The 25359-nt window shown below is 36.2% G+C and overlaps 1 protein-coding gene across 2 annotated transcripts in view; it reads right to left on the bottom strand.

Annotated features, from left to right (window-relative positions):
* The window catches only part of ZNF385D (zinc finger protein 385D), a 436840-nt gene that overhangs the window by 62520 nt on the left and 348961 nt on the right, over positions 1 to 25359 (bottom strand). For both annotated transcript variants that reach the window (XM_055709861.1, XM_027809081.2), the window contains one exon: positions 2642 to 2804. In XM_055709861.1, coding sequence (XP_055565836.1) covers positions 2642 to 2804 — 163 coding nt within the window. The remainder of the gene's footprint in view (positions 1 to 2641; positions 2805 to 25359) is intronic.

Here is a 25359-nt window from a genome sequence, read left to right as displayed (position 1 = left end):
GCTAACAGTACACAGGACCAGCGAACTGAAGTCCTGACCAATGTGCTGTGACTGACATGTAATTCACCATTTACCCGTTGTTGTACATGATATATTGGAGGTAATATGAACATGACCCTATCCTCAGTGTATTTGGGATCAACCATTAATCTTCAGCAGAGAGCTTTAAAATACTGTAGAAAAAGGTTTTGTTCCAAATGACCACAAGTGCAGGGGCTTAGTAACAGAACTTATTTCTAGTTATGAAAGATTAATGAATGAATTATATTCGTTAGTACAACCATTTCCTCAGAATTGCATGTTACTATCAGAATATTTGACTTTTACAGCAGTCCTTTACAAATGTGCAAATTCACACAATGCAGTATATTCTGATGTTATCATGACTTTCAGAAATCATTTTGCCCTCAAAAGTTCCATCAAGTAAATATAAGACACAGAACAACTGGAAAGGAAAGAAAACACAATTTATGAAATTTTTAATTTGTCAAGTTTAACAGAGAATTTCACCCTTTTGGCTACCCAAAATTTTCTTTTCTTCTTCTCCCCCCCCCCCCCCAACTATGCATACATTCTTGATTCTACAAAGGGTAGTTTACAACAAGGATGCTATTCTACTGCCAGTTACATCAATGCTGACCTGTAATAGCTGTATTTGAATAGAACTGGCGGCCTTTCTTTGAATGCCATTAGTTGAATAGGGCTTGAATAGGGCTTTTGACAGCGGTTGAATATGGTGCTCAGGATTTTGTGAAATTGTCAGATTTTGGGCTGTTCATCAATTAACATCATTATGTGTCTTTTAGAATGCCATTAAGGTCAGTACTTCCAATATACAATACATGTATATACATATATGTATACACACATTCTGTGAAACTAATTCAGAAAGTCACAAACAATGTGTAAACCTGAGGAAACTCCAGCACAGGGCATTGCTTTTGTGTGCAACTAGATTTCTGATGCTTTCTTACTTATGCCGATATAAAAACTGATTTGTACTACTGACCTTGGATACAAGACAGTTCATATATCTTGTCAGGTATCTAACTCAAAGCCTGACGGAAAGACTCCAACTGGTTTTAAAGCACCTTGGAAAATCCTTCAAACTTACACAGCATAAGATAAAGCTTTTGAATAATACATTTTAAAGCTTTAAAATATCTCTTTTTACTTCAGTTATTTTCTCCAACCACTAGATCATATTTTCTAAACAATAAATCATTTTTTCCATACATCGTCCCCCTTTCTGTTCTGAACATGCCAACAGGTAACAGCAGGAGAAACTTTTAAACCTATCTGTATGTTTAGAAACACATATATTTTCATAAATAACTTCTGGCATTGCGCCTATTCTCTCAAGCTTCATTTCTTTCATTATAGAAACAAAAATATTCAGAGTACTTTCTTGGGTTTTTTTTCTTGGGGGGGGGGGGCGGAGGGAGGCGGTAACAAACACAAAAATAATGTAACGATTGTTTCTTACAGCCATCCCATTATAATTAGGATATAAACCTCCATAAAAACATTTGCTGTCTATAATAAAGGGCTATAACAAAGATATAGATAAAGAGAGATATAGACATAGAGGTATCTGTCTACAACAAATATAGGACAGATGTATCTTAGGGAAGGTACTACACATGTCTGCAAGGTACTTTTCTGTTATACTATAATTGGTTAGCGTACATCCATTTACAATGCTAAACTTACTGCATCAGAAGTGGTTCCAAAAGAGCAGTTTTCAGCATCAGTAGAAAGCCGTCTGACGTCTCACAGCTTTGGCTTTTTTGCCGTGGCTGTTTTTGGCTTGTTTGGGGAAGGGGGATTGATTATGACTAAATATGCAGACTGCATCCCTTCACACACAAGAGCAGTCATACCTTGCGAGATACTAGACCACCCGTCAGTGAACTTACAACCTTCCTTCAAAATTTCCAGTACAATAGCCACTTACTTAAAATGCAAGCTTAATCAGCTCCTGTTGACTTTGCCAAATATTTACATAGATTTTATTTGCAAAGGAGTACCTTTTACCCACACAATAATTTAAAGAATATTATTTCAGTCTGAAGACTCATTTAAGCAGAATAACTGGCATCAATAGCACTTACCTGATCATGAGGAATAGAGATTATACAGCTATTTCCCAGCTCAAAACCATGCAATAGCCATTTGAAAAAAATAATGCAATGTTTGAAATTTATGAAAATTAGGTTTTTACTAACAACGGTTTTGTAAGAGGCTTCTAGACACAAGTAGTACAATTTGCTACATTGTTTGTGGTTAAAATAAATGTGCCATATGTAATAATTTATATAGAGACACTGTATATAGACTAGGAGGTTTAGATCAGTTGACATGTAATAGTTCAGCCACTATAAAAATTAATCAAGTCATGAGAATTGCATTCTGTCCTAGAAGAATGACAAGCCTCTTTTCACTAAGGGAAATCAGTTACATGACTATCATACTCTCACCAGCCTATTGAAAAGACTAAAAGAAATCAATATCACACAGGAGGATGGATTGAGCATGAATCAATGGGGCAAGCACATAACTAAACAGACATGGAATTAAACAAGAAAAAAACAACCGAAAAACCAAAACCAAACAAAACCAACAAAGATTGTCGCTTAACCTGTTTTGTCAGAGCTGGTATTGATGGTATTGGTAGTGATGGAAGTGAAGGTAGTCTTTGCGCTGTCCTTGGTAGTAACAGATTTCTGCTTATTTTTCATGGCTTCCAGTGCTTTGAGCTTCTTGGCATGTTTAGTGCCTTTGTAGTGGGCCGCAGCCTGGCTCTACAAAGGAGAACAAAATGAACCATGCAATCAGGCTCATTTCTAAACTGGCATTCTCTGTATTAGTACAAATACAGACTACCTTTCAATAATGGGTACCATTCACATTATCCAAGTAGTGACCAAACAGATTGTACTTAGAATGATGCTTGGAAAACAATGGAAAAAATACTCAAGCAACCCCAGTTTGACAAATACAGTATATTACTGTATATAAGTATATTACTTTCAGACCAAAATAAGATTGGTTTGGTCTACCATGCTACCATTAGTTTTCGTATCAAGACTTTTTTTACTTTCACATTAAAAAAAAATTAATTCTCAGGCAACGGGGAGGAAGGCACTCTCCTCCCAGTAGCTCTGCACTTTTCTAGTCTTTACTTCAATCTAGAGATTTTGTCAAAGATTCCTTCAAAGAACTATTTACTATTAACAGTGGTATCAGGAACTTCTCAGCAAAGACTGACACTAAAAAACAAACAAACAAACAAACCCCAAACCAAAACCAAAGCCCAAATAAAAGAAAGCAAAACACAACAAACTCTCTTCAAAGCCCATCATCAAATGTTTAACTGAATGTGAGGCAGACATGCAATTAGCTGGCTTTCTTAATAAAAAAAGGATTACGTTTGTCCACCTACTTTAAAAGGTAGAGTTTGAAATTCAAAGCCAGGAGCATCTTTTCCAAGGAGAAAGTTCACACAAATCCTGTCACAATCCAAAATATATTTTGGCTACTTGATATCATTAAGCTAAAATAGATTTGTATGTGCATTGTTATTAAGATTTATGTATTACACTGAAGGTATCTTCATTATTCTAGGAGTTAACACCAACTTTCGTTCACTTAATTTATGTGGCAAATATATTTTAAGAATAGTTTTTGAAGTATAAGATTAAACCTTATACAAAACCCATTTGAACTAGTAAGAATAGTCAGAGTTTATTCTCTAAGTATTTAAACTGTTATAAGAAAGTCTTCCAGCTAATAAGTTAACAATCTGGAAAATTCCTTATATTTGTATTGCTGCACTTCGAACTTTATCAAAAGCAAATCCTTTGTTACTTGAAAGAGTAATTATTAAGACTCTAGAAAAATAGTTAAAACTTAGCTACTGCAGAACTGAACAAATGAAAAGCAACTATGCTGGGTCAGCCCAAGGACCCACAAAGGTCAGCATTTTGTTTCTGGCATGAAACAACAGCAGATATTTAGAACATAAAGAAAGGTAAATGCTTTCTATTGTGGAATCAGAAGAAGAAAAAACCATTTATTTAATCCAGAGGCTACAAACTCAAAGGTTCAAAGGGATAAAATGACACAGTCACTCAACTCACTAAGCCACTCCTGCAGGTAGAATAACGCTCTATTATCTGGCACTGTTAGTCACTAGCCCTTTATTTAATATTAGTTAACGTATTGAATTTTGGGGAGAGAGGAAGTTCTAATGAATATCACAATAACAGTATTGTATTAATTAATCTTGAGATTTAGGACTTTCAGTTTTCATGAAAAGTCACGATTCCTTCCAGATGCCTGAGACTGAGAATCTCAATGTGAGCCTCTCAAGTTAAGAAATAAGTGAGAGACCTTGTCTAAACCAATAAACACATGTAAGTGTACGTGTATACATGCATACATATACACACATGATACGCTCTTGTATATTGGGATGCATCATTCAGTTTGGTTGAAAAGCCAGTTTCTCTATACCTACAATAATGTAAATATTGTATTAGGTACCCTTATTGAAAGAACACTGGACAGTGAAGTTATTAATTAGAAACAACTTGAACAGAAACAGCACAATCATGCACCTTTTACAATTCCCAACACATAACATTGAGACATACTGTAAGCCAAATACAAACAGTCAAGAGATGTTAATTACTGTTAAACTGAAAGACCAGAGTCATTACAATGATGCATTAAAAATGACATTATACAGTTCAACCTCATGTCACTATCACGTCAACTATCTTTACAGTTTCTAGTCAAATTTAATTACCAGTCAGCTCCAGATTCTAACTGCACTTGTTTTGCCTAACTAACAGTGTCAGTTTTCAAAAAACAGAAAGGTAGTCAGAACATGGTGCTTAATACTGAATTATGAATGTTGATATTAGTTTGATACACAGCTCAACTTTCTTCACAGAATTGTTGGCACAGCACCCCAGCTTTATGTCCCCTGCATCCATGGTTCTCTTCCCACTAAATTCTCTACAACTACAGCTCCACAAACCTCAACTCAAGCAGAGTGTTGGATGCATAAGGCATATACAAGGGCCTGTATAGTAACTGGTGACCTTTTCAGTGTTCTGAAATGCATGAATAAAATTGCTCCAAAGTAGAACGGCTGCTACACAGAGTTGTCCACTACTCACTGCCCACAGAGCACTGCCAGTTTACCCAGCCTCTACTTGAAGAAGATCTTTATGCCTTTTTTATTTCAAAGTTTAAATCTCCATCCTCTATGGGGACATGAAGCCATCTGAGCTTGTTTCAATATAACTGTAGCTGGCATGTTAATGGTAGCTCTATGTGAGAGAAGACAGATTGCTCCTAAGCATTTAAACAGCTCCAAATCAGCTTATGCTGAACTTTTACAACTGAACTGGAACCCCCAAAAAAAGAAAAAAGGTCTGTCATTATCTCTCCTTGCAGGAGTAAGATGTAGGAAATGGAAAAATATCCATAAATATCTTTTTCAGCACAGCAACATAAAATATGGTACCTCACTGAATCATTTCTTAGAGCCATAAGAGAACTAAAATAATTCTCATTGCTTAAATGGCATTTACTTGCAGCTTATAAAACTCATTACTTATATGGTATTTACTTGTAGGTTAAATACAAAAATAAGATAGAACATAAAATGCAATTATTCCCAACTTTCATGAAGAATTAAGAAGTCTTGAGAGAGAGCAGAAGAGTGAAAGACAAGTCAGTCCTGCTTTTTGGTGCCAACCATGATGCTTAGCTGAGTGAAGAGACTGTACCCCTTCAGAAAGGTGAGAAAGGGTCTCCTAGAACACTTCAGAATTCAACAGTTGCAAAACCCAAGAAGAAGATATATATAAATGTTTTTATACTGCCTTACCAATTTGTGCTCAAACAAGTTAGGAGCAGAGGTTACAGGTGAAACCCTACATCTACAGAAGCTGATGGGAATCAAGGGAAGATTTCCCTTTCCATGTTTTGTAAAGGGGTATTGACTTTTGTAATTGCTTGTCTTGACAGAAGCCAGTCCCCTTTGAGAAACAACTGTTTGATCTAAAATCAGAATTAAGGACAATCCTAGAGGAAAAATTCCCTATTACTACAGAAGACTTTGTAATCAAACAGCTACCCTAAAGCCCCTCTAATATTAAATGCTGTTTCTTTATGTGATTCTGAAAGAACACATTAAAAGAACACATTAAGAAAGAGCTTACTTTCTTCTTCCATCATAGTTTCTAAGTTTGCTTCTCACATCATAGTTTCCATATTTGATACACAAAATTTTAACCCTAGCACTGTGAAGGCAAGTCACTGTCAGCTAACATGTGACCCAGTCAGTGATAAAGCACAAGAAATATGATGAATAATGCTGGTGCAAAATTACAGTGAACTTTAAGAAACTATATCCATTCTTGATGTCTGACAACAAAGTAAAAGGTAGATTATCGCTTCATACCTGAAGTTGAAAACTCAAGGATCCTTAAGTAAATTTTGAGGGCTCTGATCCTGCAAATTACATGTAGACAAACTTTGGTCTATGGGAAGTACTTCAAGGAAATGGCAAGACGTCTAAATAACAAATCACTTTTCAATGTAATTTGTAATGAAGTCCTGCCTATTTGAGCAGTACAAGTCAGTTTAAGCATCTCTTTTGCAAAGCAAGTAACTTCCTCTGGTTCCACGTATCAATCCTGAATAATTAGGGACCTTTCTAATCCTTAGATTTTGTAACCTTCCCAAATTGTTGGAATAAAAAAATGCATTTATCTATTTAAACATTTATTTTATATATATATATATATGTTATAAACACACAGACACACACATAACATAAAAGAATAAAAGAAACCTAAATGCAGGTGTGAGCAGTTAGAAATAACAGTCATTGTGTCATAACTCAGCTGTATTTTCTTTGCTTAAGTGCAATGTTGTACCACAATTACCATAAGGACATCATACTACCAAGCAAATAGCAATGTGTAAAATATGATGAGAAAGATGAAATATTTTAAACAATCCAGACAGTATTCTCTTACAATTACAGTCATCATATATACATGGAAGTCCTCAAAATAAGTTTGTCTGCCTGACTAATGTACTTCAGTGAATCATATGTCTTCCCACTTATGTTCTTTTGGCATTGGTCCAACAAAAACATTGTGCCTAATTTTGTGCACTGAAACAAAAAGGAGTCTCCTCCTACTCTCAGAGTTTTTAATTTAGCAGAATTGCATCTTCTATTCTTTTCATAACCTTCCTGGTCCACCTCATATTACGAATCTTCTTACAGATTGTTTTCCTGTCCCAGTCATTCCTTCTAGGCAATACATTCATAATAAAAGCCAGCTCAAAGAAAAGAACTTTTTAAAAAAAACTGTAGCAAACATGTCCCACTGATCCTTCCTCACAAAAGTTCAGTTCAGCTATCCTGCATTATGTCTTTCTCATTTCACAATGCATTTTGAAAGACGTTCATTGTGGAGAGTACTGTGCTCCAAGCTGCCACATGGGCAATTAGCAGCAAGGCTGCAGTCTGTCTGCACCTTTAGGAAGCCCCAAACAAGGGCTGAGAGTGCTGAAAAGCCCTTTTTGTCTATCTGAGATTTCAGTAGAACTTGTCATGTCTTTGTTTTTACCAGCTGTTGGATGGTACATTATTCCCAATATAATAGTAGCAATTTTGGCTAATACATGAGCAACTGATGTCACAATCCTCCAGAGTAAGGAGCTCTAGAACAAGAAGTGTTTCCCAGTTTGAACAAATACCGCCAGTGAGCTGGGCACACATGGAAAGCAGTCATAAACAACTGCATAAGCCAGAGGGCTTCTGTCCTTGGTGAAGTGAGGGAAATCCTGCAATGTCTATGCTACACATTGTCTTAATCTCCTAGAACAGAATATTTTCCTAAAGTTGAGCTGTCAATAAATACTTCAAATATAATTTTACAGATGTTCTCAGCACACAAGAAAGTGACAAATATCATAAGACATTTTTATATTTGCAATAAGCACCATATTTTTTTCTAATAACTCCAAAGCCTGGCCGCTCAGTGATGACAGCACTGCTCAGGGAAGGCTGCAGTATGCAGCTAAGATATCTGTATACTAATAGGTATGTGCTATTTACATAACCTGAGCTGATCTCTATGGAACTTCTCCAGTAAGTAAACTGGAGAAGTTTACAGAGAGAAAGTTTAATAGCCTTGAGATACCCAACAGTTGGTTCTGCATAGGGCAGGTCTTTTACTGTGAGCCACACCTGATAAAACAACGAAAGGGTTGTGCAGTATTTTGCTCCAAGATGTATCTACTCTACTCAGAAGGTAAGGTTTTATTTGAGGCTATTTTAAATTTTAAAAAATAAATTCTTATAAGGCCTACTGTTTTGTTTGCCCAGTGAGTACACACAGGAAATTCAGGACTATGTACAAGTCCTATGCTTACTTTTCTAGAAAACAGAGGAACTCCATGGACTTCAGCAGAGCTTCACAGTGCAAGAGACAAAGAAGCTAAAGCACCTGTGCAAGCCTTTGGAGGAGATTAAGTGAAGACACAGAATGTAATTTTTAAAGGTGATGTCAACATGATGACATGTTTCATATTGAACAAGAAGAGTATCCTGATTTCTGCCTGATACATACAAACTCAATCCGAAGTCAATTACAGTGCAGATAAATGTTGCCTGTTGTCATTTCTTCCTTCTGCTAGGCTTATCTTTATCTTCTGAATTGTGTCATTTCAATTTTTTGTGCACTCTATCATCACTACCACTCTATAATACAGAGCCAGAGATCTAATTACATTATATACTCAGATGTAACTGTGGTATAAAACACCAAGGACGCATGTAATATAACTTCTTCCAGATATGCTCTGAGAAGGCTTTTGCCCCCTAAACTATGACTGATCAATTTGTCCCTTTCCCTAGAGTCAAACATACAATAACAGTGTAAGTACCAAAAATGACCTTTCTGTAGAAAAGAAAACATTTCTCCATTGTTATGGCAGAATAAAATAAATGTCCCAGCATGTTAATTCCCAGGTATTTAATTCTCTCTTTCCATAGAAAGAAAAACTTTCTGTTCCTTCTTCATAAAGCATTTATTCAATACACTCATAAATGTGCCCTGAGACTCAAGGATCAAAGCGAATGGGTGCTTTCTGAGCGCACTAGTTCCTTTGCATTAACAAAGCTGCTCCATCCCACTCCCTGTGCTTGGGCTCCTTCCAGAGCCATTTATATAATGGTGAGGGACCGCACCTGACGAGAGTCTGAATCCCATTGTGAGAGACTGCCATTGACCCCATTCGTATGGTAAAACCATCCATCCTACAGTAAAATCAAATATTTTCATTATGGAAAGGAAAAGCTATTTTATCTTGGTCAGGTGCAGAAGGTAAAAATACCCTACTTAATATTGCTTGTCCCATAACAGAGTATTTTTATGCCCATCCATCTGCTTGGCTGCCACTTGGCTGTAGGCTGCCACTGAGCGTGGTATTAGATGAAATGATCTAAGCAAGATACAGAAAACTGCACTTCACACTGCATTCCAAGTAGACATACACAGCATCAAAATATATATACTGAAGGGAACATAGCTCAAGTAATCAATCTTTTCCCATACCTGCCATTTTTCTTTTAAGGCCATCAGGCCTTCATGCAGCACGACTAAAGTTCGTTGTATGCTGAAATTCTATAAACAGACTATTTGCTTTACCATCTGTTTTATCCTTTTTATTATTAAGGCAGATCAGTTTAAGACAAGGTTATCAAGTTCCGGTCTCTGGAAGTTTTTACATTCTGACTTCCAGAGTAATAATGGATGCTTTTGGGGAAGTTTTTTTGATGAGGAGATGAAACATGCTTTTCTGAGAACTGGTATAATCAATGAAATTTAACATTTAATCTCATTTTTACTCTATTAAATGGCAGCATAATTTATTTTACCCATGGTAAATATTATTGTAGTCAGAGTTTCAAGATAATTTTAAACTCAATTGTGGGATTTTTTTTTCATTCAGATTAACCAAGTGATTAATCTCAGATTAATTTTAGAATGAGATAGAAGAAGGTTGATCTATACACAGTGCTATGTGCTACACATGATAAATTAAACCATGTATTAATTCAGCTTAGTAAATATAACATACATGCTTCCAGTTTTGAATCTGGAACTTATATATTTGGAACTGAGACCTTTAACAATTATATATGCCAATATAATTTTGTAGAAATGTACCCCACTAGCTGTAGAAACATACACACGTATTGTGTTAACTAACACATTTTGAATAATATGTCAATAATGGCAATCCTAAAAGTGGAAGCTGACCTATAATCTCTCTATGAAGCAACAAAGAAAATAAGCTCAATATGGTTGTGATTTAATTAATAATCAGTTTAATAATATAAATGTAATAAAATGTTCTGGTTATACACAAATGATGTTTACTTAAAAACAATGGATGGTGTTGAATTTAAAATTACTGTTTTAAAGACAGTAATTTCCTGAATAATGTTGAAAAGTTCAGTCTTTTCTGGTGTCATAGCCATCATTTTTTTGAATCTGTTTGTCACCCCTCTCAACAGCCAATGGGAGCCAAGGGTGTACACATACACTTACCTGCCCAGAGCATCAGTTCATCTAGAAACGTTATACTGACTGAGCATAAAACACTTGATACCCTCTGCATCCAGCCAGTGAACTGATAACTAATGAAAGTTGAGTGTGTAGGCTTAGCGTAGCTCCTCATGAGTGTTTCCACCTGCTTTCTGTTTCCAAGGAAACCATTTTTGTCTGTTTACATTCATAATAGCAATCTCATTGAATTCTGAGTTTCAGATTTTTTTGACTGAATCAAAGCATCAGGGAAGAATAGTGGTGAGACACAAAGATACTACAAGAAATTCTACAGAAAACAGGAAAAGCTTAAAAAGTGCATAATTCAATTCCTAATAATTCAGTACTATTTGAACTATTTGAAATTACAAACAAGTTAATACAACTTGTATGTACAAAATCACAAGAGAGTACATGGAGATATTTTCACTAAGCACAGTCTTAATAGTTTTGTAGGAATTACTGTTTTTAATACTATAGTTACTAGAACTTTTCCAAATTTCAAGTTTGTCTTCAGAAAAATGTTGATTAGACTTTCTGATTCTTTTACTCATATATAGTTACACAATTTTTCATTTTGGATTTTCATTTTATATTTCAATAGTTATTTTAATATACATGTTTCCTTTGTCCTTTATATCAGCTCCTACCCACAAGTAGAAATTCAAAACCAACAAATAAGAAACATAAATACTCAAATTTTGTGATTCCACCTCTGTTTTATGTGGACTCGGCTACAGTTAGGTACTTCCCAGGTTATATCTCCAGCCTTCTTGTAGAAAGCTGTAAGTATGCGTAAAATATTATGTGAACTTTTCTACTGTGAAGAGTTTTCACAGCTGCACAAACACTGATAATTTAGGGCTGGGACTAAGATGGGAGAGTTTACAGATTCTTTCATTCTCCTCATATTCCAAGAGGAATCCAAGCCTTCCAGATGCAGAAACATCCATGGAGAGGCAATGTGTTTTCTTGAAATAAAAGAACTCTCAGCCCACTAGTTCCTGGATCATTTAGAGAAATTTGATATCTCTACAAGAGTCCTATGTCAGTGGTTTGTTTAAAAAGTCCTGCTGTAGGTTCATCCACAGGACTTCTCTCTTTGGGAGGAAAGACATGTTACGTGAAAAAGAGAGAGGAAGAAACAAAGTAAAATGAATAAATGCTTCTTCCTGCTTCAAAAATGAAAGTAAACTATGTTTTATTTAAGGAAATAACATTAATAGAAAATAAGTGCCTAAGTCATGATAAAAATTAGTGTCATACCATGGAAGTAAATTTGCCTTAAAAACTGGTTTTATGTAAATAATTAGCCAGTAAGAAAATATTTTGAGAACACCAATCAAAATATCCAGAAGGAACAAAGGTTTGTGAGGCACAGGAAAACCTGAAGATCAGACAGTCTACATTACAGTAGTATTTACCCCTTTACATAATTTTGCTCCTTTTACCTCACTTTCAATCATTGCTGGGTGACTCTGTGAATACATTCTGAGCCTCGCTGACGTTCACAAGATGTTGTGTATACCTACAAGGTTTGTGTCAGCACACAAGTTCTACCAACTATTGCAGGGTCAGAGCCTTAGTACTTAGAACAGCCTCCTTTAGATATGCATAGTACACACAGACCAACTTGTGATGCAAGTTAGTTATAAAATCAATTGTTTGTTCTTAAAGTAATACGTATATGTGGATAGATTAATTTGTTCCAAAAGTTGTGCAGACTGACAAATGGGGTTTATTTACTAACGCTTGTAGGTTGTCATACTATCATCAATACAGAAGGCAACAATATCTTCCAATACAAAGCTGACAGGTCAGCATCTTTCACTCCTTTAAGCTATCTGTTAAATTCTATGCAAGAAGCCATGGTTAGGGATACAAAGTAGTACAAAAACACTTAATGAGAATGTTCTGACATTACGTATTCTTTATACTATCATTATATTTTGTCTGTTTCCTACAACCTTCATTCCCTTTACCTTGCATTACACTGAAATCTGAAATTTTTTTCCACTGACCCAAACCAAATACTTACTGAAGCTATAAGAAATTGGTCGCAATTCTACGAATCTTACTGGATAAGAGTAGCCCCTCCAAAATCAACAGGGCATTTTATATGCTGAAGTGCTATAGGACAAGCACCTAGGAGATGCTCTATATTTCAGGTTCAGTCACATGGGCTTTCACGTTTCTCATCTCCTTTAGTCAAGTACAGGTTATCAGGTCAAAAATCTGAAATAGCTATATGAAACTGTAAGGTGTACAATATAAAAAAAAAGTAAAACTAGACAGGTATAAGAGCCCTTTCTGATTTTAAAATCATAGAACCATAGAATGGTTTGGGTTGCAAAGGACCTTAAAGGTCGTCTAGTTCCAACCTCCCTTCCATAGGCAGGGACACCTTCCACTAGACCAGGTTGCTCAAAGCCCCATCCAACCTGGCCTTGGAGACTTCCAAAGATAGGGCATCCATAGCCTCTCTGGGGAGCTTGTTCCCATGCCTCACCACCCTCACAGTAAACAATTTCTTCCTAATAGCTAATCTAAATCTACTCTCTTTTTGTTTAAAACCATTACCCCTTCTCCTATCGCTACATTATCGCTTTTAATAAGTCCCTCTCCAGCTTTCTTGTATGCCCCTTTTAGCTACTGGAAGGCTCTGCTATAAGGTCTCCCTGAAGCCTTCTCTTCTCCAGGCTGAACAACCCCAACTCTTTCAGCCTGTCTTCATAAGCTAAGACATCTTTTCATGTTTCAGATTTGTTTGGACAGGGATTATTGAACAAGTGAAAACTGCAAATTTAATGCTGAGACTCCAAAATCCTTGGACCAGGAAAATCCCTTTATACCTATTCACAATATTTATGAACACATTTATACTTATTTATTGCTTTTTATTGTTTTTATGCTGTTCTTTTGTTATTGCTTAGTGCTGATTCCCATCAATCTATAGTAACTATGGCTCAAGAGAAAGGAAAAACCCCTCAAACTTCTCACACCCCAGAATTAAGAATTAAAGAGGTATGATATATGTATAGTAGTAAAATTAAGTCAGTAACATTTAACAGTTTTCCATTCATGTTCATCAAATGTTGGAATGCTACTGAAGTGATTAAGATGCACTGTAGTTTAGTAAGAGAATGTTGATTTAACCTTGCAGGCACAATCTTAGCACCCAAAGAAATGCTGACTTAATTCACACAACAGTTGTGTGAAAGGAAAGACTTTTTCTTTTTGTTTCTTTTTTCTAAAATTTTAGCCATAGACACTTGATGAGATTAATACCTCGTTAGTTCTGATAGTATAATCTCTCCTTGGTTAGTAAAATACTTCAATGAACAATGAAGAACAGTCAATATTCCTCTCCCTTCCATCCTTTAAAAATAATTCATTTAACAGCTGTCATTTCCACAAGCAGACGTATAAAAGTATACTGTTCTTAAACAGACTGAAGTCCCTTTCAAAGTTTTGTATTGAGATGTAAGTTCAAAACAAAGCATTCTTCTGTAGCTTTCTGAAGAAAAAGAAAATGTCAGGGGAGAAACACTGCAAGTTTTCACGTAACATTTGTGGTAAAACAGATCTCCTGAAAAAACCTGCACATGGGACATGCAAATATGGCACGAGACCAAGTACGGCTAACAAAAAGCTAACATGTCTATCCTGGTCCCTACAGAATGACCTCTGGAAAACTGGTTTCTGTAAAAAGTTGTAGAGATTTCTTAATCCTCTTTGAACAAAATGAAAATAAGAATCTTTAACTTCATGTCCAATTATGAACTGAAATTATGATTATCTCTCAGTTTATATCTATGTCATCTCACTGCTGTGCTAGTTCTTAGTATGTCTCAGTATGCTTTGCAGCACCCCAGTAGGACAGAGGACATCCTACAGAAAACTTCTAGCTAAATGAAGAGAGAACTCTTACTAAGGAAATCTCCAAGTAGTTTTCTAAGCTGGTGTTGTACATTTGGGGTTTATGGACAATTTTTTGGGCACAATGTGTTTCAGGATGCTTTCCAGAGCTCAACCATCACGAAGTACAGGTGAAGCAGCAATATAGGACAGCTATGCTTTTTATGTTCATATCCTTATGACTTTTAAAACTGAATCCTAAAAGCATTTACTGTACTATATTATGTTTAACACTACTATTAGATCACATAAACCAGTAAGTGCTTTTTCGCTTGGGTATGTATTAACAATTTACTTTTTGCAGACAAGTGCACAAATATGATTAGCTTTTGCAAATTGCTCCTTATTCTGTTACTGGTAAGTAATTTTTATATTATTGCAGTGTAAACAGATGCTATTTTCCACTATATATTCAGCAGTAATGAGCTAATTCAATGTGTTAAAAACAACAAAAGATCTTCAAGAATGAGCTATTTGCTTCAATAGTCCAAGCTCCATTGAAATCTATGTTGAAATCATCCAAGATAGGAAGTTAGCAAATTACTTTAGAAGCCCTGTTGCAAAAGAACTTTCTTTAGTTCATTTATTCAAATCCTGAATATGTTCTGCTACCTTCCTAACATGCATATTACTGACCAACTTCTTGCATATTGATTTGGAAGTGTTTCGGGGGTTTTTTTTTTTCTAAGCATAGCTAATATACTTCATTACTTTTCTTATGAAGAAACGACATTTTGGCAGGAGCTTTACAACTGTTTCAATATTCACTTCTATGAATTCATTATAAACCAAAATCTAGAAACAATGAACCATGCTGTTTTCATTGCCTTTTGGAAATTGCAATGACCTCCTTACTGAGATGAAAAAAAACCAAAAAAGAAAGAAAAATTAGCAAACATGTTATGTTTAGATTGTGTGGGTGAAATCCTGGTGCCATTTAAGTCAACAGAAATGTTGACATTTATTTCACCCTGGACTGGAGATTGAAAGCAAATGCGATGCTCCACCTGGACCCAATGGAAAGGATTTAAAGATGGATGGACAGCCTTTGGCTGAGCCAAAACGTACAGCATCACAGAAACACACCAGCTGAGTAAAAACCACCATGCTTCCACTACAGAAATGTGTTATATGCCACTTAGAATATGCTATTTATCTACCGTCACTATAACATTTGTTTGGGTAAGTCTGCACTGTCTTGGTGTGTGCTATGTACTCAGCTGCTACTGGTATGTCATACAGACATACACTCTATAAATATTAACAAAATGAAAATTGAGAACACCCAGAACAATTCAGCTCAAATGGAAATGACTTGGTTTGTTTCTCTGCTCTTCCTTTACTAGTTTCTACTTAACACTGCTGGAGACAACCATGCCATTTGAAGGATCTGCACAGAAATATCTAACAATCAATCAATCTATCTATCTATATCTGTGGCTACAGACACAGCACAGGCAACCTGACATTTCACCAGAAATACTGTATTAGATGGAAATGTTTCCACTGTTGAGTACGCTTGATATATATATATATATACAGCAGACATCCAGCTATAAAGCTAACAAAGACTCTCACATTTTTGTCAGAGACATATAAGCCATTGTCCTGCTTTTTTTACTGGGTTGCAAATAATCTGTGCAGCAGTTTATGGACAGGTATAAAGCCACAGCATATATCAGAAACAGTACATAATGATATCTAGGGAATAAAACATAAGAAGGCAGCTGATAACCCTGAGAACTCTCAGTCTTGACTGAATCCGTGTGACTATCTTTCCATTTTAGAGTAATTTCCTCTTTTTGATCCTGGAGCCAAATTACATCCACGTCTATCCCATAATAAAAATAAAACCAAAATGTAATAAAAATAGAATAACTCAATTTATCTCCCAAATACAGTGTTTTACATTATAAATAATTTCAAAAATGACAGTTACTCCACCATGAATGATTCTTAGAGAGACCAAAAGAACAAGGACCCTACCTTAAAAGAACGTTAAGGGTGCAAGTTCAAAAAATGGATATGGAAGGGTAATAGCAGGCAACAAATGTGATTGTAAAAGCAAGTACTTGCAGGTGTAGGTTGCTATGATCTATCAGATGATGATAATTATTGCCAGTGAATCACGTAAGTCTGCTTGGGACAAACTAACTTGCCTGAGATAAATTAACTTTCCCAGGGCATCTTCCTGGCTTTCAGATTCAGCAGGGCCCCAATGCCTACAGCCGTGTCACGCCTGTGCCCGACACGCCATTCTCCTCAGAAAGTGAGGCCTCTGCTCCCAGCTCTGGCTGAAGTGCCCCCATGTGCCACCTACTTTACCAGTCAAATCACAAAGTGCAGAAATGATCACCGCTTAATGATTTACTGAGTAATAGGGATTTTGAACTGTACAGCACTGTGACTGTACCCCCAGAGAAGGGGTGAGAGCAGGATCTCAGGTACTATCCAGAGCCCTACTGATGACAGTGAATTCTGAGGAGTGACTATCCAACAAGACCCTGAAGGCCATCAGGACAAGTGCAAGAACATCACGTGCAGCATGTTACATCTCACATCTTGCAGGGCTGTTGCAAAGCTATTTACAGAGGAATATTTCCACTAGGCCAAGCTCAGGACAACTGGCTTTAGCACCCAGAGTCCTACCAAGTCCAACCGTGACTTAACTTTTGATCCTTGCCAACACTTCCTCTTTAAAGGTGGTTGAGGCTATAATTTTTGGCTCTGTGCTTCTTCAGTTTCACCTTACCAATACAGTTTCACTCTCAGTGTTTTTGCCCTTCCATCTGTTAAAAAATATATTTTATTGTATTCCAAATACAAACCACATATTACTTCCAGCCAAGAGTTTTAAGATGTATTAACACCTTCAGGCTTACACACGGTAAATCTAATAGCTTTCTTCAGGCAGACAACTGGCCAGGAATATAACTGGGAGCTTTCAGGCTAAGTCAAAGGGTCTGCTAGTCCAAATCTGGTAGGAGGACTGGCAGTTGTCTGCTAACGATGGATTAAATCTATAGCTGAACTGTTTATTCAGTCGCATGCAAACCTGCCTTTCAGTCAGTCAAATGTAAGAGTATGACTTCTGCAGGTTCAGGAATATGGGCCTGAAGCCCCCTGATATTTTTAACAGGAGAGAGCCCCTACCTTCTTCACCTGATCAGAGACCACACCACAGGCCCTGGGGGTATTCTGACTGCACAGCATATTGCCACAGGAGGGGTATAGGGGGGGCTGTACAGTCCCCTCGCCTTCTCCCCATTTACACCACTCACATCTCTTAAAAAGGGGTGGAATCGACTACTGTTCATTATACAAACAGAAATTAAGGATGACCTTGTCACACAAAATCGGCAGCTTTAATAAGCAGGCCTGACTACCGTCCAATAATCTCAGAAAATGACTTGAGATTTGCTGTTCATAAGATCATCATCCCGCTGATTTATCTTTTGCGGTGCTGATAAAAGAGAATTATGAGAATTATGCTTCTCCCCAGCCAAAGAGCTTCAAGGGCCAACCCACCACTTACCAGTTTGAAAATGCACCTTTGCACACACCAGAGCAGCCTGCAGTGAAATACCACAGGCCCTTACCTTGTCCTAGATACAATTCATGTTTCTATAAATAGCATACTGAGATGCAAAAAGCCTCTTAGCCCGCTCAACCAAGTAAAATCCTGGCTTTGTAGCTACCGTTCAAACGGTTTGTTACAAATGTAAGTGCTCAATTAAAAAGGCATATTTAGTATCGGTGGGACCTCTCTTCATGGAAGAAAAGAAGCCATGCCTGCACAAGACAGATTCTTCTGACTGCAACAACAAATAATTTCAAGATTTGAATTAAAATTCCTAGTCCAATTACTGTAAGTGGTTATGCCTTCCTCACTGTGAAGCAATCTCTTGCTACTCTGTCACCTGTTTCATGCCAGGAGCAGCCACAACAAATCACCAAGCTGAGTTCATGAGGACATTGGTGGGGGTGGAGGGCAGCACACAGAGGGGAAAAGCAGCTAAATATTTTGGGCCTTCGTTTTCCTGTTCAGGGAATATGGAAATTAGCATATTTTGGATACAAGTAGATTTTCTGAAAGAGTAAGATCTTATCTCTGTTAATTTTAAAACCCCAGATTTAAAGCAGCTACTTACTTATAACTAATCTATAAGTGCTTCTGTCATTATGCCTTTCCTCACATACCAGAAAAGAGCCAACTGATAAGGCTTCAGCCATCTTAACTTTTACATAGGCTTAACTAGTGAGGAGGAAAAGGAAATGTTCCTTGAGGCTGACTTTAAAGATCTGAATTCTAAAGTAACCCCAGCTGAAGAACATCTGGATAAAAAACCTCCTCCCAGTTGAAAAAGAAGATGCGCTGGCCAGGCTAGTGTATTTCAGGATTCTGTCCTCAAGCCTTTCTACTCTCTGGACTTGGACATAATCTCCTTGGGATGACTTCTCCTCTCCTTTCAACCAATATCTTTATGATCATTCAGCATAAATAGTTCCTGCATGGCTCTGATTTTTCTCCTACTGTTTACTCTGCCACCTGAAAATTTCCATTTCTCAGATCACCTCTTTTCTGTCACAAATATTAATCACGAACTATGATAGACTCAAGAGTCTCTTTTCTTTCCACTTACTGATCTCCTACTTTGCATCATCACACCTGTTATTCAGTGTGGTTCATTTGTCTCTTACACAGTTCCTTCTCCCTCTTGCATGCTTTAGAACAACATACCTACTTCCATAAACTACAAATTCTGAAAAAAACATTTATGCTTATTCACCCTCAAACATTTTTTAGAGGCTTGACTTCAACTATCCTAACATGTCATCTAATAAGTTGAATCATATTCCTGTTGGTTGTCAAACCCTCTCTCTTTCAAAAAAACCTTAAATATGGGTTTCAGAAAGTATTTTTCCATAAATTAATTTGTCAGTCCCCTGCCGCTTTCCCTACCTTATATTCTTGTTTCATTTCTGATTTATTAGAAAATAAGCTCTCTAGAGAAAAAATCTCATCTTACACATCAGTAAAACACTGTACACCGCACAGATATTTAACTGTAGGCTCTTTGCAAAAATGAGCCATAGTATTCTCCAGGTTCCTAGTAAATTACCAATTTAATTGTATTAAGCTCGACTACTTTAAAGATCATTACTGTAAAATAATTCAGACCATACCAATAACATGTTTCCTTAGAAATTATTTCCAGTATATCTTTTGATCTGTATCAATGGACACACAGCAAGAAACACAGCAAAAATGCTAAGCCCATTTTGTTTTGGGACCTTGCCTTTGATTCTGACTGAAGTAGCATGGACTGATGTCTGCAACTAAAGACACATCACAGCCACAGCTGAATTTATGCTCAAAATAGTTGCAAGTGATACAAAAACCCAATTAATAAGAGTCATCAGAGCAAATACGTTTTCTTAGTGCTAACTTTTTGAAAAGATCAATTTGCCATCCATTAATTTCACTCATTTTCTATGGGACTTGGAGAGAGAATAAACCAATTCAGAACTTCCTTTCATAGTTTAGGCAACATTCTCTTCAACAAGGAATTTTGTTTCTGATCATTAGGCTGCCAGTGTTGGCAATTCAAAAGCCGGGCAGCACCTGTAAAATTCACTCAAAATTCAGCTTCCCACCACCAGAAATTATACTTCTTTTCCACCTCTAAACAGCAAGACATGGTCACACACACCTGTGAAAACTTTGCACTGGTTTTCTCTCATGATGTGACTAATCTTTCTCATCTTATTAGTCTAGACAATGTTTTAAGAAACTTCTCTGAAGTGTGAAACGTACATCTTCCACTACATAGGAATTAATCTTCTTTTACAATTCCTTCTATATATAATAAAAAATGAGAACCTTCTTGGAAGGATGATAGAACTTGTGCCTTGGGTTGAAACATGCTTTAACTACTGAACCCCTGCTTGGGCATACGCAATCAAGCCTACAAGAGAGGAAAGACTAAGTGTTGACACTTAATACAACCCAATCTATTTTAGCCAAAAGTCTGTACTAGAAGCTTTTTTTTTTTCTCACTGCAGTCCTAACTCCTTGTGATCCCTGCTGCTGAATATCATTGCATCTGCTCCTTTCTTCTCCTGAATATCTATTCCTTCCTTATTTCTTGCCAATTGTTTCAGTGGCAGCACCACCTCCAACAGCACTAAATTAGCACAGGACAAGCTAATAAGCCCAGAAAGATTGCAGGCTTTTACTGCATCTCATGTTCCGTTGGCTTGCCTCATCAGTAACGCCTGTCTCATCCATTGGGACATGGGGCTTAGACTCTAGAAGAACAGTCAAAATGCTGCTGCACCATTTTTAGTGCATTTTATTAAAAATTCTTCCATTCTGTAACTACATGATGTACATTTTCTTAGCTCTTCCGTGAAGGAAGTTTCATTCTTACAGTCTTTTCAAGCACTAAAGAGACACAAATTAGTCATGCAAAATAATTTTAGAAAAAAAATTCTTACCCACTGGGAATTATATAGAATAAAATACTGTTAAATGCGGCAAAGTTCTTCATTCCTCCAGTGTCCAAGGTATTAATTATTCCCGTATACCCTCTGTTTTCTGACATCTTCAGACACTAAGCTGCTTCTTAGAATACGTTTACCTTAGAAATTGACTTTATCTTAACTGTTTAGTACCATATAAGTTTCTGGTATGAAAATCATGTTAGAGAATAATTGAGAAGCAATGACAGGCACCTTGTGGTAGGCTATTTGACTACAATTGTATTAGTGAAAAACTATCAAATATCTCTATTTAATAACAAAAGAAAATTTTCTGGTATGTCATTACAATAAGTAATAGTCTTTGGAAAGGTAATGCAGATTGATGTGCCCTGTAAAATAAAAATTATGCAATATACTCACATTAACTACTAAAACATAAAAATAAACAGGTTGTCACTTTGGAAGACCAACTTCTATACAAGTGATGAAATTCTGTACTTGGCAAACAAGGTATTCAAGCAGACAGAACATAACAAGTGAGCCTGTTTGAGTGATTATTTGATTTGCAATTTAGTGCCTTTACCATCAGTTTTAAAAGAAACAAAACAAAGCATCTAAAACAGCCCATAGTTTTGAAATTACTGTATATATCACTGGCCTATTAAATTATGACATTTGGACATGTTTTGTATTGCTGTGTAGACTGAGGTGAGAGATAATAATGCTGAAGTGTCTGCATCTAATGAAAACATAATACCCTCTATTTGGTGGTATGACTCACTGCAAAAAAGCAATATATCGCTGTCCTGAAAATGGCCAGTAGGAATAGGAAAATGAGCTACTGCTAATTAAACCTTTCATGTAAAAACATGGTTGCTAATCAAATCTTTATTATCCCATACTCTCATATTTTACTTTCTTCTTCATTTACAATTCATCCTGTAGCCCTTGAAGTATCAAGTTTACAGTCTTCTTGGATGTTGTGGGCGTTTTTAAATTGTGAAAGGATAAACTTGTAACAAAATAATTTAAAAAAATACTTAAAAGAAAAAAGTGACTGTGGGAGGGAAAAAATGGTACAATTAAACTACATCTGGTTATTCTATAGCTAATTAAAAGTCATATCTAAGTTACTAAAAAAATATAAAGTATTTACTCAAGCTGAAGTTTCATCATTCTTGTGACAACTGAAAAACGTCTTTATTACAAGGAAGGAAAAATGCTTGGCTTTAGATACATAGAATGCACCTATTTTCAGAAGTGTGTAATTCAGTAGTGTTCACCAAATAAGCCATATTTCCCTTAAAGAAAGGAAAGATGCCTTTAATTTTTAATTATTTCATTGCTATGAAGTTTGCTACACAGCCACTTCATACAAATTGAATACTAAAGATAAATATTAACCATGCCAAGTACTTGATTAAAAGCCAACAAAACAGCTTTTGCAAAAATTCTGGTCTAGCATATACTAAGTTTCTTCTAGTGAAGTATCACACAATCGTTTAAATTTTAATTTATATAGTGATAATTATCACAATATTTGTACAATGAAGTGGAAAAGTTACAACATAAGACGCTACTTGAAATAAAAAAAGCATTCTTCTAATCATGTAGGGAAAGATCAACTGAACTTATTATTTTTGTCGAAGAAATAATAAAATCAAAGCAAGCACTGACAACTGCAACAGGACTCTAAATGTAAATTAAAATACTTCAGACAAAAGACTTGAAGGCAAGTGATTCTCCCATCAAGGGATGATTTTCACTTGTCTCCAGGTGTAACATTATGTGCACTGATGGGCTGATCAACAGAACAGAACTACTCCCCAGCTGTAATCAGGAGTGATTGATGGTCGGGACAAAAAAGTTGATTATCATGACAAGTCCACTGATACAGAAAAAATAGGCTACACTGGGGAAAGGATAAAACCTGTTCAGAGACTACCTTCTAAAATCTCCTTTCTAAAGAATAAAAAGAAACATTTATGACCATCCAAAAAGAGCTAACATAAATGAATTCAGTGCATTTAGTACATATCTGTATCTACAGTTATTCTACCATGACACAATGAGACCTATATAAACTCTAAACAGCACGAGCCCTTGCATTTTTAAAATCACAGTTTGAGATCAATTCATGAAACAAATATATGAAAGTACCTGTATGGTATGCCAGTAAAGCATTGCCTCGGTTTGAATACCTGTTTTGAATTCATAATCAAGATTTTAAAGTCCATGGGGGAGTTCAGTGTAAGTGCCATATTGTATTCTTTCCTGAAATGAAGTCAGTCCCCTTTGGCCATTTTAAACCTTTAAAGACTTCATTTTCAGATGAGATTAAAAAAAAAAAAAAAAAAAAATGCATGAGTGGGGCAATACACCCTCAAAGGTATAGATCAAATGTGTGCTTTTTTATTCCAATATAAAGCTTTTAAAAGCAGATATTAGGTTGCAGTTCCACTCCTTCAGAGCATCAGACTACCAGCTGTTAGCTGTGATGTAAGTACACAGCATAGCAATATCTCCAGAGACTGTAAAAGATATGAGAGGAGTGATAAAAGAACCAAGGGACTGCAAAAGTCAGGCCTGGAGGTTCTGAAGTGCAATTTGTTTACATCATGGGCAGTTATGTTTAATAGTAATTCTCATAAAAGGAAATATTGTATTTGCTACAAGAGGTAGCTGCACAGATACAGTGAAGAAGAATACATCACAGGTACCCCAGGGGGTGCAATTTTACTGACCAAAAAGAGAAAGGGGCTCTGTGTGTGTGTGTGTGTCCGTCCAGAGTTATTGTAAGATTATTTGAAAAGTTTTATGGCTGTTGGAACAAAGTATAATCAACCAAAGCCAAGTACAAGAGCAACATTACTTTTCATGCATTCTTAGAATAAATTAGGATACTTTTTTTGAGCAAAAATACAATTTACATAATTTAACTCATTTTGATGGAGATCTTTCTACATTACACAAAACCATACATTTTCTTCACTATGTGCTCTTTCTGTGGACCAGACTTTGACATGTAGCCTTGCCTATTCCTCTTCTCCTCGTTCTTCTTTACAGCCTTAACAATGCCTAAGAAAGTGAGCCAGTCACTGATTTGTGACTGAAAGCAGACAATAGTTTGCCTTTTTTATGGTGAAGTTTGTTATCTTCACCTATTATTAATAATTCAGAATCTCAGATTCTCTACTGTATAAATTTTTAATTTTAAAAATAAATTTCTAAGGAAGAGGTTATAACAAACCAGAGCTAGATGAAGACTGTGCAGCAGAGTTTACATTTTATCTTTCCTTTCAGGTTATGACTCGCTTATGGAAAGTAGTTTCTGTAAAGAATACCCATCAAAGTTATTGATTTTCAATTAATAAGTTTCAATTGTTTATTAGACTTGACTGATACACTTCTCATGTTGACTGAGGAAGCTGACAGGAAAAAATGCCTCAATAACAAATAAGCCTGTGATAAGAAGCGATAAAGCAGAAGCTTCTCTCCTTGCCATTGAAACGGGCTGTCTTTTCCATGAATGGATCATGAAAGAATTGGAAGAAAGATTTCTTTCCCCCCCTTTTACACTGTCTAAACCTTTTATACTGTCTATATCTCCCCCTGTCTATACCAATTCCCTTGTGTATAAAATGGTATTTTTCAACATACAGTTCAAAAATACCAAGCAGTTTCTTCATTTCCACAATTCCAGCCAAAGACTTCAAACAAACTCCAGTTAGCCACTACCTGCCCAACTTTAGCATTTGAATTTCATTCTTATGTTCTTCCACTCTCCTCCAGGCACATTTTCTGACACCATTGTAAACCAAAGAATGCAACTTCAGGACCCAACTCATTCAAACCACTGGAAATAAATATGTAATTTGCCTGGAAGTCATGTGAGTGAGTGACAGATAATCCACATTAAGCACTGAAATCAGATTTTAGAAAATCTAGGGCCTATGAGACCATTTAGGTCTGCTTCCTACGCCCAGTATCATGTTTTCTGGTACTTTGTTATATTCTACTTTAATAATGTCTGATAGAGGGAGAATTTTTGACAGTAACAAGCATGGATGTGTTCAAATGCAGGAAGGATGTTGCTTTTATTTCAGACTTTCCCTCTTATTAACTGATCTCACCTCTGCCTTCCTCTCCTTCTGCTCTTTGCAGTTCTGAGATCATCTACACCCAAGCAGAAGTTAAAGCTGGCCCCAAAAGGGCAAACATACTGCAACCATTCACTTAGGTGCCAGAAGCAGAAACCTTTTAAACCAATTTGTCTCCATATTGCAAAGTCAGAATACTGGTCATT

Source organism: Falco cherrug, chromosome 4 (genome assembly GCF_023634085.1).
Source record: "Falco cherrug isolate bFalChe1 chromosome 4, bFalChe1.pri, whole genome shotgun sequence".
Taxonomy (NCBI): Eukaryota; Metazoa; Chordata; class Aves; order Falconiformes; family Falconidae; genus Falco; species Falco cherrug.
This window is presented reverse-complemented; position numbering and strand designations above follow the sequence as displayed.